The sequence below is a fragment of the Hyalella azteca genome, unplaced genomic scaffold, assembly GCF_000764305.2.
Source record: "Hyalella azteca isolate HAZT.00-mixed unplaced genomic scaffold, Hazt_2.0.2 contig7452, whole genome shotgun sequence".
NCBI lineage: Eukaryota > Metazoa > Arthropoda > Malacostraca > Amphipoda > Hyalellidae > Hyalella > Hyalella azteca.
In genome coordinates, this window is record NW_025937577.1 from 37944 (window position 1) to 52079 (window position 14136).

General features: G+C 36.4%; 1 protein-coding gene across 1 annotated transcript; it reads left to right on the top strand.

Annotated features, from left to right (window-relative positions):
• Nucleotides 1-9121: 9121 nt before the first annotated feature.
• On the top strand, nt 9122-12765 carry LOC108677641 (carbohydrate sulfotransferase 14-like). The gene is made up of 6 exons (XM_018165896.2): nt 9122-9337; nt 9517-9660; nt 10134-10740; nt 11068-11199; nt 11747-11962; nt 12401-12765. The coding sequence occupies exons 2-6, from the start codon at nt 9569-9571 to the stop codon at nt 12704-12706; spliced, it is 1353 nt and encodes a 450-aa protein (XP_018021385.1). The 5' UTR covers nt 9122-9337; nt 9517-9568; the 3' UTR covers nt 12707-12765.
• Nucleotides 12766-14136: the final 1371 nt, after the last annotated feature.

Below are 14136 nucleotides of genomic sequence, written 5' to 3' on the forward strand. Positions count from 1 at the left end.
AAACGTGAATGGATACATAAATATTCGCTGATAATTAGGGACAGTAAATTTCATGCAAAAATTTTCAATCATCTTGAATTAATTAAACCAGAACTGATTCTATAAAATCTCTCTTGATTGAGGCATCCAGATTTCCAAATCCTTAATAAATTCAAATTTGAGGAACAATTCTGTGCTGAATTTCTTGCCATCAAACAAAGCATACGCTCGGTAATAATTGGCTTTGAAGCAAGCAATGCATGTGCAAGTGGCCGACGCTCCCAGCGAACATGCAAGTGCGGTATCATCACGGCAGCTGTAAAGCCTGCTCTTGGCTGCCTCACGTTGGCTTGGAAATGGAAAGTCATCTATGAATATTCATAAATTTGCCTTGCTTCTTAACCGTCATGGTCGTGATGGGCAATTCGCGGCTAACAGCGCTGTTAGCCAACAGAATCAAATTATGGCGTTGGTGCAGGATGCCCGACAATCTGCCTACTGTTGACGCTCTGAAATTTGCGATATTGACAGTGAGCAACTGAAGGCGTACTTTTTTCACGGTTTCACATAAAATTATTTGAATTAATTTGTGTGATTAACCAAATTTATTTGATTTCTGATGATCACATGCTGATGAAAGCTTATGTGTTTACGAAATTTACTACCAACAAATTAGTTGACTTTCTTGGCCGCCAAAAACCATGCGTTTTCAAGTGTGAATGGCAGAGCGAGGGTGAAATCCTGCTTCCAAAATCAGCTTATGTTGATGAGTACATGAAAATAAATTTACACTTTTAGATCCATGGAAACCTAATTCCAGTCACCGATGCAACTCATGTAGCATGGAAAGTCGAGAACCGCGAAACGTGTGCACATCGCCTCGGAGTTTCGTCCCGAATTACCAAACGAGCCACAAAGAACGTCTCCGTGGATGCATTTCTGTGAACGACGTACTTAGCAAGAATCTATTTCATGTCTTTTCCCTTGAATATTAGGAGTAATGTCATGAAGCATGGCAATGTGCTGGAGTCTGGCTTTAATTTAGGCAAGCAATTGCATGCAGGCAATCCGATCGAAGTGTTACGTAAAAAATAATGAAAATATTTTGAAAATCATCGAGAAATAAAGATAATGTTGGCACTAAAGTGACCCGCAGAGCTGGCGAATGATTACTGATCACACAATTAATACGTGAAAATGATATTGGTTAAAGAAAATGTAAATTTTTGATAACCAAACTAGAAACTAGCCCCTGACAAGCAGAATTCTTGTTATTTTCGCAATAAGTTATTCTACGAATACGCTTATTTTAGATGCTACTTTTGTTCATAAAATATGCTCTGTCGCCCTCGGCAGTCATGCCAGTAACTGTTTTAAACTCTCATTAACTTCTCATGAGCAAAAGCAAGTAAAGTCTTCGATGTGCGAAAGAGAAAAAAATTGCTCCTGATCTGAGCGGTTGGAAGAAATGAGCCCGTCGAGATTCTGATTGATAGCGGCCACAATTCTGCAGCTGAAGACTTCATACAGACAAACGAGACCGTAATCCACGAGGTTAAAGCCACTCTAGCTCCTCTGTAGACGTTCATCATAATATTGTGAGATGAACCTATTGCTATGGCCATTGTGAGGCTTGCCCAGTTGGGATAGCGTCAGGAAATGGTTCCCTCGAATAATTATTATTATTATTTTATTTTATTAAAAGTGCTTTAACCGTCATAATTTGAGGCCGACGGTTTAACAAGTAAAGTTCAGTACGGAAATTAAATTTGGCTCGAAATTTTCTGGTATTTTCTTGGTTTTCCTGTGTTGAGTATAAATGATAAATAAACAAAAAAATTTATTTGTTAGCCGGATATATGCGATCTATCTGGCCGTATGTCGCACCGAGGAAAGAGTTACAAAATAAATAAATAAATAACCTTTTGAAAATCGACTGCATTGTAAAGTAATTTTTTTTTCAAACTAAATCGCGCAAAGAAAATCTTATAACGTCTACACTCGAATTAAATGTCAACAACAAGAAATAAATTAGTTTGTTATCTTACATAAACAAGAAATTAGTTATCCCAGTTCTCGACCGGGAATAAATTAAAAAACGATCTTATAAATATTGCTAAAATCACAGGCATGACTGAAATATAAGGAAATAATACAAAATTATAATACATCTCTTACAATAAAAAATTTCATGATTTATAAAAACAATTTCGGCCATGAAATGCAATCCGCCGTAATCAAGCATCAGCCAGAAACCAGAGGTTGCATGAGTAGGAGCCCCTTGGGGTTACACGGTCATTACATTTCATTTCGATTCCTCATTGACATGGAACTGATCTCGGTTTGTTTTGTAGACTTTATTTCCCTTGAGTTGGAAGTCATCAGAATGATGAGAATAGCATTACCATCTGTTTAATGAAAGTGCGTTTAAAAGCGAACGAATATATGAAAAAATCAGTGTTGGAAACTACATTTTATTGATCACGTTATCCTTGTTACCACTTTTAAGATTTGATGTTCACTGTTGTTGATATTTTAATGTGGAATAAGCAGTGGAGAATAATTTTGGGACAAAGAAGCATATTCAAGTTGAAAATGTATCTAAATATTGGTGATGAAACATAACTTTATTTACTGTAACATAACTGTACTTAGCTGTATTACAGCCAAGAACTTATTCGCAACCTGTAAACTGAATTTTGAATTCAACACATACAGCGTTGAATTTGATACGTCGCGTGTAAGGCTTTCAGCTCAGACACAACCGACGACGCTGGCCTGTTCAGAGCAGCGCAGTCGAGTCTCTCTCTCCCGAAATATTAACAGATTAAGAAAAGCTGCCAAGTTCGGCAGTGACGCCGAAAGAATGGTTTGTGGGGAGAGTGAGTGCAGGCAAGTCACACTTGTGAACCGCAGATGCAATAATATCTAATTGCCGCAGCCATATGGTGTTAAGTGCACTCTTCATGGCTGCAATGACCGTCCATATTTCTCCTGTCATGCTCTAAATGATACTTTGGAGATGCCTGGATCCTAAGCTGAGGGTTGTGGCACTTCGTGTGCTGACGGAGAAAAGTGAGTAACATGTCCAATTTCGGATAATGAAAATAGAATTATCGCATGAGTATACGTATATTTATAGTTTCTATTATCTAAATCTTTTTCTGACTAACTGATATCCATTGGTTGCAATGCTTTTTTTTAAAGGTGTCATAGTACTCATTCGGCCTGTTTACTGTGATGAAAAATACAAGCTAACTAGTATCGCGGAAAGCTGTAGACCTTCCATTTTGTTACCGGTACCTAATTGTATTTTGAATAATTAACGAAATTAAACATAAAGTTACCGACTGTCATTTATTATGCCCTGTTCTATTTATGATGCATTTGCTTGAGCTCAGTCTTGAGCTCTGAACGAAAGGAAATTCTTTTTGACGATTGTTTGTTCCTTAATTAAACTCGAGGACCTTACAATTGAATGAATAATTTTAAAGTTAATGAACTTGCTCAAAAGTTCTCGGGTGTCCGTACAAGGTTTCAACTTGCAGCAGCAACAAATGGATGCGTCAGCGGGAGGCAATTGTGGATACGGACGGCTTCAGCGGCGCTAAACTTTTCTGGTCTGCAAAATCAGGGCTGGGCTGTTATGGGGTTTCGAGGCTTCAGTAATAACGAGGTTCAAGCACATTTTCTGTATTGTACAGAAAATTCAATGCAGAAAATTTTGCATTTTCTGTATTTTTTGTGTAATTGCATTCTCTGTGTTCTACAGAAAATGCGCTGAGGTATTCTAATATATATTAGAGTAATAAAGGTATTCTAATTTTTAATTTACAATAGTTTCTCAAGTCGGAGAAAACACGAGAAAAATTGACTTTAATTGAACATGTTTCATAGTTTTAAATATTTTCAAATCTTGGACTTTAAATTACATGGAAACCAAAAATCCACTTTCAAGTTCAATGTTATTGAAATGAACGCATGCACCGAAGAAAATTGTCGGTGACTTTTACCGCATGAAATGATGACTAAAATAAAAATCTTGTGCCGTGGTCCACGAACACAAAGTGCAGGTCTTCGGAAATCAGAAGCCTTACAACGTTAGGTTAGGCAAAGAGCATTTAATGGAAGAGCGAAGGGGAGGCAAATGGAAGGGGATGCTGGACGAAAGTGGCGGAAGTAAAGCGTAGGGGCTGAGCGGAAGAGAATCTCCGGCTCCATTCGACGCCATCGAGCCCGAGCAAAAAAGATCCTGCGACCTGTGACGGGCAGACGTCATATGAGGAGCTTGGTTTGGTCTAGCCTTGTCTACGGTGAGGTTTACTGTCTCTTCTACCATCTATCATGACTCTTATTGGTCTACAGTCATATTTGCATCGACGATGGCTCCTATTTAACTACAGTGATTTGGAGTTCGTATATGTGATATTATTGAATATATGTATTGAATATTCTCCGTATTTCCGCTAATTGGTTAATGTACCTGCATTAGAAATTAATTAAAAAGCTATTACAACCTATAATTTCTGATAATGCGTAATAATAAACTTTAGTTGTATTACAGGGTGGGGCAGAGGAACATGCTTATTTGAACTAGCCTTCCTGAAGTGTGATTTGCTACGATAACTTTTAGGAAGGGCTTAATCAAGAGCGCAAGCTGTAAAGTTTTGTTTATACGATGATCCGCATTAATTACTTTATTTTTTCTTTTCAGTAGTCATGGAATGGACGAACGTAGAACGTGCTTTCGTGGTTGAGGCATATTTTTCCTGTGGTAAATCAATCATCGCCACACAGCGTACATTTCATCGGCACTTCCATGTTGCACCTGAAGGCCGTGTTCCAGGACGACAGTCAATCCTTTCGTGGGTGAAGAACTTCAGGGAATCTGAAGATGTGAAGAACAAGAAGCCTGGGCCTATACTTTAAAAAAAGTTAAGAGATCGTAAGTTCATCTGCCAATGATTGACGGCCTTTCAAGCGAAATCCGCCAATCATAGACAAGAAAATAGAGCGTAAGTACTTGCGTTTACTCAGCGAATTTTGAAAGTTTGGCCCCTGGTCTCCAAAGAACTGCAAGATCACCACAGAACATCGAAGCGGTGCTGCAATTCATCTTGAGGTCTCCCCGATGATCTTCTCGCAAGCATGCATCAGCCTTTGGGTTATCAGCTCGTTCTGTTAGACGGATTCTTCATGAAGAATTGAAGTTCCATCGCTACAAGATTTCTGTCGCCCAGGAACTGATTCCTCGGGACTTCGATGATTGTGAGTCTGCGTGAGATGCTGGAAAGAGTCGACACCAATTTCCGGACACGACTGACACTGTATTGACAACAACGGAAGTCATTAGCCTGATATCATTTTTAAAGTGACAAATTGTAAAATTTAATTGTTCTTGATTATGCTATTACAAATAATGTTCTTGATTATGCTATTGCAAATAATGTTCTTGATTATGCTATTACAAATATTACATTGATTATGCTATTCAATACTTTCGTTATAATATATGTTTCGAATAAGCATGTTTCTCTTTCCCGCCCTGTATTTGAAAGCAGGGTGGCTAAAACAAAAAGCAAATTAAATTTTAAAAATAACGAGACGCTTAAATTAATCAAATAGTGCTTCAAATGCGATGTCTGTTTGTTCTGAATTATTTGTCAGGAATGGCAAAATAGGTCATAATTATTTGCCTAGAATTATTTTACAATATACGTCCAACGAAATAAAAATATCCCCTTCTCACACATTATATTCGTCTCCTACAGAAGAGATGACAAAAGTTGGAAATAATTAATTAAATTTAGAAATACTCGTACGTTTACCTCTGGAAATGTAATATATACAAGGACGATTTCATATGAAAGTTCAAGTTTCCCTCGATTTTATTTGAGTTCAGACGAGAAATCTTTCATTTTGAAGTGGCTAGGAATTTCACTTTCGATGTGTCTAAGAAGATGGCGTGTGTATTTTAATAAATTTGGAATTAATTGGACTACACTTTTTGGATCTACGTATGGTAATTAAATTTCATTTTAATGATCCAGCTGAGATAAGTTTGAATCAAATACTCTCTCGAATAAATTTACGATTGGGTGAACCTTTTTGGATGCACTCCGTTTCACCTTGGTTGCACTTGCATGAGGTTACGGACGGCCCATATGGCACCTGGTAAATAGAAAGATTGGTATTTTAGCGAAAAATTTGTGAGCGTCGTGGCACAATAAAAGCACCGCCTTAGGGCGCTCTTCAATTCTCGACGCCACTACGGCTTTTAGCGCCGACACAATGGGAAGAGTTGGGGTTCTCAGGGTTCTGGGGAAGAGGTGGGGCTCCGAGGGTTCAGGGGAAGAGGTGGGGCTCTGAGGGTTCAGGGGAAGAGTTGGGGCTCTGAGGGTTCAGGGGAAGAGTTGGGGCTCTGAGGGTTCTGGGGAAGAGTTGGGGACTCAAAGGGTTCGGACGGAGAGGTGGGGTTCTCAGGGTTCAGGTGAAGAGGTGGGGCTCTGACGGTTAAGGGGAAGAGTTGGGGACTCAAAGGGTTCCGATGGAGGGGTGGGGTTCTCAGAGTTCAGGGGAAGAGTTGGGGCATGAGGGTTAAGGGCGGGCAAGAGTTGGGAACTCAGAGGGTTCGGGCGGAGAGTTGGGACCCTGAGGGTTCAAGGGAAGTTGGGGACTCTGAGGATTCTGGGGAAGAGTTAGGGACTCGGTGGATTCTGGGGAAGAGTTGGTGACTACGAGGGTTCAAATTCAGGAAAAGTTGCGCTGATTCCGTGATATGATGGGCGTATTTTGGGACGGGGAAGAAAAAGAGAACAGGGGAATTAAATGGGAGATGGTTAGCAAAAGTAGTCGAGGTTAAGAGTGATAACATCAAATGAACTAATTATGGGAAGGAGGTTAAAATCAAGCGCAAACCTTCTAAATCATATGAAAAGTATTCAAGAATATCAATGAAGTTTGTGCGGTTATTGAATAACTTATATCATTATGTGCTGCAACAACGGCACGGTACGAATTGAGAGAGAGGTGAGAAGGCTAGCTAACGTCTCCGTTGACGTCTTCTTATGAGACGTCGATAATATGTGACGATATAATTTTTTACCCAAAATCCGTCAGAATTTATCCATGATAAACTCAGATAAAAAGTACATTATGGTGAAAATAATAATGAAAACTCTAAACAAACAAGGTAATAAAACTAAAGAAATATTCGATGTTTTTGAGTCAGCTACAATATTGAAGTGATTAGTTAAGCAATGGGATAAAAATAGCACGAAGCGTATCAATGGCTGCACCGGAAGAGAGGTGCAGTAAAACATAGCGTACTCCGGGCATCTCCACGCAGCAATTCATGAGCAAATAAGCCGTGTATATACTTATTCCTTACTTGAATGATTATAACCGGCGAATGCTTATTACCTATTTTTAAATTGATTTTTCTTCTATTCTAAATCTCGAGACGAGTGAAATATGTATGGCATGTTTTAGAGGGAAACCATGGCCGTATTTTTAATTATAACTTTTTGAATGAATGCAGACTGATTTTGAAGCTTAGTAAGCTTTTTTCTAGTACCTCTATTTGAATTTAAATTTGAATCGTCACAGAGAAAAAGTCTCACATTTACTTTTTTAGTGGGCTGGCAGCGTGTAACGGGCATAATGTAAACTTTAAAGTTATTTCTTACGTCAGTTTATAAGTAATTAACAAATTAAAAAAATCATATAGAGAAGGAATGCTGGTCATTTTCAGGCTTCTCTACATGAGAAGGCTGTTAGTGTGAGGTTTTTGTTGAGGCGTTTATAGACATCATTTAATAGACGTGCAACAATGTCAGTATGGCTCCGGAGAATGTGGTGCGTTAATGAAAGTCAAACGAAGCGAATTTCTAATTTTAATTGATTTTTGAAATGGACTGATGATCCAAATATCTTAAACCGATGTTTAGTAGTTTGTAGTAACCAAACTATCGCATTTGTCTTTATTTGTCCCCCACAGATCACCTCATTGATTTTTTTTCCTAATTTTTAAATAACCTCTTCGGAAAAAATCGAATGGAGCTAAATCCGATGAGCGCGTCCCCTATTAAGTTAGGCCATCTTGCCTACGGCCTCAGCGGCGAGCGAAGGTCCAAACCCAAAAACCGAAATATTATTTATATGATATCGCTGCATAGGTTGACAATGAGCTTGATCTATAGAAACGCAATAACACATTTGCTTTTCATAGAAATACGAGTGAGGCGCGTTCAAACCGAGCATGGAATATTTGGCACTGTTTGGAATGTTCGATGATGTTCAATTGAACTTTACATCAGTGTCCAGTTGAACGCAGCACCAAATGTCACATGAAATGGACGCCTAATGTCCAGTTGAACGCAGCACCAAATGTTCAGATGAAATCGCATAATCAGATCAGATTAACGCCTAACTGAACTTTACACCAAATGCCCAGTTGAACTTAGCACCTAATGTTCAATTGAACTTATTATCGTTATTGCCTAATTAACAGTAAAACGTTGCATATAATGTTAAGTTGTTTGAATTATTTAGAATTTTTATTCCATTTTTACACTTTAAATATTTTTCATGAAATACTTAGTTTCAAATAAAAGTACATTGTAGGAGGCGCTGTGCAGCAGGCTATACAACCAGATATGTAAGAGCACAGTTGTACACGGTAGCAAGTGTTCAGTCTTATATTTGTTATTTATACGCTAGAAATTCGGTAACAAGTGTTCAAAACCTTTTTTTTATTTAAACGCTAGAAAATATCGAAGAATTGTTCGATTCAGTTCTATGTCCGTAACAATGAGCTAAGTGCTGCAGGTGTGCTGGTATGTGAGAGTTCAGTTCACTCTTGACTGACGTGGTGAGTGCAACAGGGATTGTAAATCTACGTTCTCACAGCAGGAGCAGCAAATGTGCAGCGTGAAGCGACCAGTTCATTTTGCACTGAACTGATGATGTGGGCGTTCAGTTCAGTCTGCACTGACCTAGTGATTGCATGGGTCACTCTATATGCACTTAAAGCTAAACTCTTCATGGTCGCAATTACTTATACATAAAATCACGTGCGAGGAAAATAATTGTTGTGATACATATCGGAATTATCATTACTTTGCAATGTTGCATTGAATTTAACAGCACAAATAATGGAGATTTTGATCAAAATTGAACATACATGAAAGTCCGATAAATAAAATTCCCATAATTTAATGAAGATCCGTTCAAAATTTTGCTTACGTGAATTTGTTGTACATCGTTTTGATGGGACAAAAGTTTTGTGTCGAAAATTTCATAAATTCTCGCTCGCACAAATTTTCCGGCATCCCTGAACATGTGGAAATGGAAACTGGTTCGTAGCAACTATTATTAAGGAATTTCCAAACATTAAATCACTGTGTGTTTTGAATTTTCATTTATGTTTACGTCCTCGACAATTAACTCGTACAAAAATATAGTGAAATTACCGGCTTAACTCATAGTGATTCATTGCTGACCTGCATATATTAAATATTATTTTATTATTTTCAGGATAATTAAAACTTTGGATTGATCATGTGCCCAAAAAGCAAGACATTTGGTTATGGAAAAGAAGATATTACAAGTCATGCATTGCAGAAACTACCACCCTTCGCTAATTTTTTTTGTGAGCTTCTTTTGCTTCACGTGTTTGATGTGAGTTAAGCTATAAACGTCCCATTTTTTTTCTTTTTAAATTTCACATAATGAATTATCTGTTCTTTAGAATTATTGTAAATGGAGAAGAATTTTGAATCTGAATCATTTTAATTGTGAGATCTTTTTCGGCTTCGAATAATTTGTTTGGTTTTAGTTGAACCAATTTAAAAGAGAACTTATATTTAAGATGATAATTATTTGTTACTTAGTTGTAGCCTTCCCATATCATTAATCATTCAAAAAATAACTATAGCAATATTTCAATTAAAAAATTCAATTATTAAAATTTCAGATAGTAAGAGTTTCCTCAGAAAAAGACATGCTATGAAGTTGCTATATGAAAAAGCAGGAGCGTTATTTGTTCAATAATAGCATAAAAGTAGCCTTAATCAAATGCAATAAACATTTTCAGTACAATTCGCCGTAAATACAAAAGAAAATACTTCAAATTTCTTATGTTTTCACTCCAGGTTGACAAAATTTCCCGAGAAAATAAGAATCATTGCTCCTCATCAAAACTATTCATGCCAAACTGAAAATGCTCTAAAAACAGGATTCGCCACTTCATGGAAGTCTCCTGAGAACGTTTATCGTGAAGATAGGTCTGCTATAAACGCTTCATTATTCCACGTATTTGAACGACAGCTTAACGCACGGGTTGCTCTTAGAACGACAATCAGAATTTTAAGAAACAAATACCAGAATAATTCCCTAAATCGATACCAGTTAAAAATCCAACCGAAAATTCCGCGGCTGCACAAGCGTTTAGAAGTGAAAGAACCACCGTCGCTCCAGGCGATTCTCTTCGACTACAAGCAAAACAAGTCAAGATCGTCGCATGTAATAAATTTTCCTGGCAATAAAAATATTGATGAAAGAAAGTACAATAAATTAGCTGAAAAATTAGATTGGGAAGAGATGCAAAAGAACAAAATTGATCGACTAAGAAAAATTTGCAAGAAAACCACTGATAACTACCACCATCCCACGCTGGACGAATTAAGTAATCGGAGAGAAAAGCTGCGGAATATCCTCGTTGACGATCGACACAAGCTGCTCTACTGCTACGTTCCGAAAGTAATATTAGACTAATTTTCTTCCTAAAATATTCAAATGTGCAAGCAAGTAATATGTTGTAATTTCTAATTTCAATAATTGTACTGGGATTGTATTGTTGCTAATTGATTTTCTCTGATTAGTATTGTAGTTTTTAATTATTTTGATGGCATTGAAGTTGTTAAAATGGAAACATTTAATTTTATTGTATGACAAGTAATATTTTGTAATTTGTAATTTAAATTTTCTATGATTATTTTGTTGTCAGATGATTCTCTCTGATTATTATTGAAATTTTATTTTTTAATGACATTTAAGTTATTTGAAGTGGAAATTACTACGTTCAAGGTGGCCTGTAGCCAGATTAAGCGAGTTATCCTGAAGTCTAGCGGGCTCACATCGAAGGATCACTTGAAGATTCCTCAGCGTCGAGTGCACCACTTGTCATACATGCTCGCTCTCAGCAATCCATTTTATACAGTAAGTCTTTGATATTCTTTTTGAGTGCAATGATATCATGAGAAATATAATGATAGTGTAAAAATAATTAAAATTTTGAATTTAAATATAAAATGGTTGTAGTGATCAAATTGATTACAGTGACTTTTATTTTATACCCAACTGAATTCCATATGATTGGGTGTTGTGGTCGAAAATACTGCATTAGATTTTGACAATTTTAATAGAGTAAACTTTGACATATTGTTACATGTGCAAGAATAACGTGTGCCAAACATCATTCAGCTGTTCATCATTCATTCTGTACAGAACAATAGCTTCTCGAAACTTTATGAATGAAGAGACCTTTAATTGAGCCCAGCATGATAATGCTAAATGAAGCAATTAATCATATTATTGTGTACTATTTTTTATGACTTAAAAGTGGATTGCTCTCTTATATAGTATTATAAATATACATTGTATTATTATTATTCTATATTATTAACAGTTCAGATTGTTTATTCTCGCATGGTTCATAATTTTTTCCCCAATATTTTTGATCACATGCTGTATATTTTTTCCCAAGCGTGAAGAAGTGAAGCGGCGACTGACAACATACAAAACCGTTATTTTTTCACGCCATCCCATGGAACGGATCTTATCTGCTTACAGGGACAAGTTCGAAGCCAACTCCAACGAGGCTCAAGTTTTTTCAAGAATTTACGGCCCATTAATGCTAAATTTTATTAATAAAACAGCAACGTATCTGGAAAAATCGATGAAAATGTCCATAGCTTTCAGCGTAAGTTGAAGATCTCTCGTTTCTTTGCATCATTTTATTCATATGGATTGCAAGAAGGAATATAGCGAAATTACGTTGGCCTGACCGCATATTATCACACGTATACTTGTGTCTGATGCAAATGATTAACTTCCATAGAACATAATTTGTATGTTTTGTATAATAATACGTAATTCAATAATTTTTAGTTTTTCATCGAGCGTCATGAATTCAAATTTCCACGTATAACGGTATAAAATGAAGAATATTGACAGAATTCACTCTATCTCCATTTAAATTTTACACTGGATCTGCAGATACATGAAACTGAGTATCCGGCATATAACCATAGGTTTATTTTTTCTGGCTATACAGCATTCAATCATAGGTTTATTTTGTCATTATCGTTGCTATCCCATCAATAAATAGCAGAAAACTCATTAATGGTCACACTTTCAGGACATGTTGGAGTATCTCAGCATCAGCCCACCGGAGAATGACCAAGAGCATTGGAAGCCGCTCTACCATATCTGCCACCCATGCACCATAGACTACCAGTACATCGGAGAGTTCAACTCATTAGCACAGGACGGCAAGGAAATTTTTAACAGGGTTTTAGGATCAGATAATGTTGAATTTCCTTCAGTTATTCATTCGGCGACCTCGGAGTTGATACCAAAGTATCTTGCTAATGTGTTGCCTGGTATCATTAGGAAATTTAGAGAAGTTTTCCGGTTGGATTATGAATTATTTGGATACTTGTGATAGCTTTATCAGACACATTTTGGTTCCAGTGAAATTAATAGAAAATGTTTATTCTTACTTATGAGTGTTTCATTAATTAAAGTAGTTCGTTATATTTTATATCATATTAAATTTAAATATTATATATTATATTAAATATACATATTTGTATTATAAATTTATATTATATTTAATAAATATATATGTATATTTATTATCCATATTTATATTACAATAAATTAAATAGTAAATTGTATTGAATTAAAAATGGATTGATTTGTTTGTACAATTTCCCACAATTCAATTTCAAGTTGTGAATAAGAGAAATAGATAGTTTAAACATTAATGTTCATTTCACTTTTCACGTTGTAATACTGTAAATGTCCGCTCATCATCCAAATTTAACTGTACGTTGTGAATAGTGTGCTAATTTTACGAAATTTTGCAAATATTTTTGATGAGGAATTGAATGAGGTTAAAATCAGCGGAGCCCGAATTTTGAATCTTCGACTGCGAAGTGTTTCATTTCAAGAGCTAATAGTGACTCTTCACTCGTGTTTTTCAAACGAAAGATGCAATGGTTTCCGAATTTCTAACAGTGCTCATATTGAAGCGAGAATTAATCCAGGGTTCACATAGTAACAAGCTTTTGAAACGTCAAGTCCGCTCGGCTGCTAAATTGATATTCGTGAAGTGCAGCCAGATGGCTGCCTATTCGAGCGATATTGATTTCTTATTACAGTCAGAAAATATTAAGCAACCCAATTACCGTTCTTATTGGAAATTTCAGCACCACCGGTCGACAGGAACTGAAACTTTGTTCTCTTTCGGTCCGTCAGGGAACTTCAAATGACGTGCATCGAGGAAATGACGAGGAGATGGCAGGGTAGGAATAAACCCTTATATAATTTGCAGGATATTATAGGAGTTCCTCGCACGGAAAATCCCAATGCTCCTGAATATCGTGTTAGCAATGAGGTTCTGAAGTTGGAATTTAAGTAGGAAAAGATTTTTGCGTAATGTGATTTCCACGTTCAAGATTATCGTTAAAGCTCATAGGCACCTCAATTTTTGACGTTCTTTTGATGGGAATTAGTCTGCTATTGAAAATTACGTAGCAATTACCTTCTGGATTCAGAAACAATTTCGTGGAGAGAAAGAGCACGGTAGCCCAATTCCTATCTAAACACCAATTTAATATCTATTACTGCCCAATTTTAGATTGTATGTTGATTCATTTTTTTCCTGGTGAGTAGAGATTCATGCGTAAATGTTTCTTCTTTTAATTCATGTCATCGGAAGTTTTACACACTCATTTTCTTCGAAAAAATATATGTTTAAGTTCATGAGCTTAGCTATTTTTAAGTGAATGCTTCAACTTGAGTTATGGTTTTTTTTTGCGGTCCATGAAACCATTTTTTTTTCCAAAATCCTAAATTCATAGAATTTTT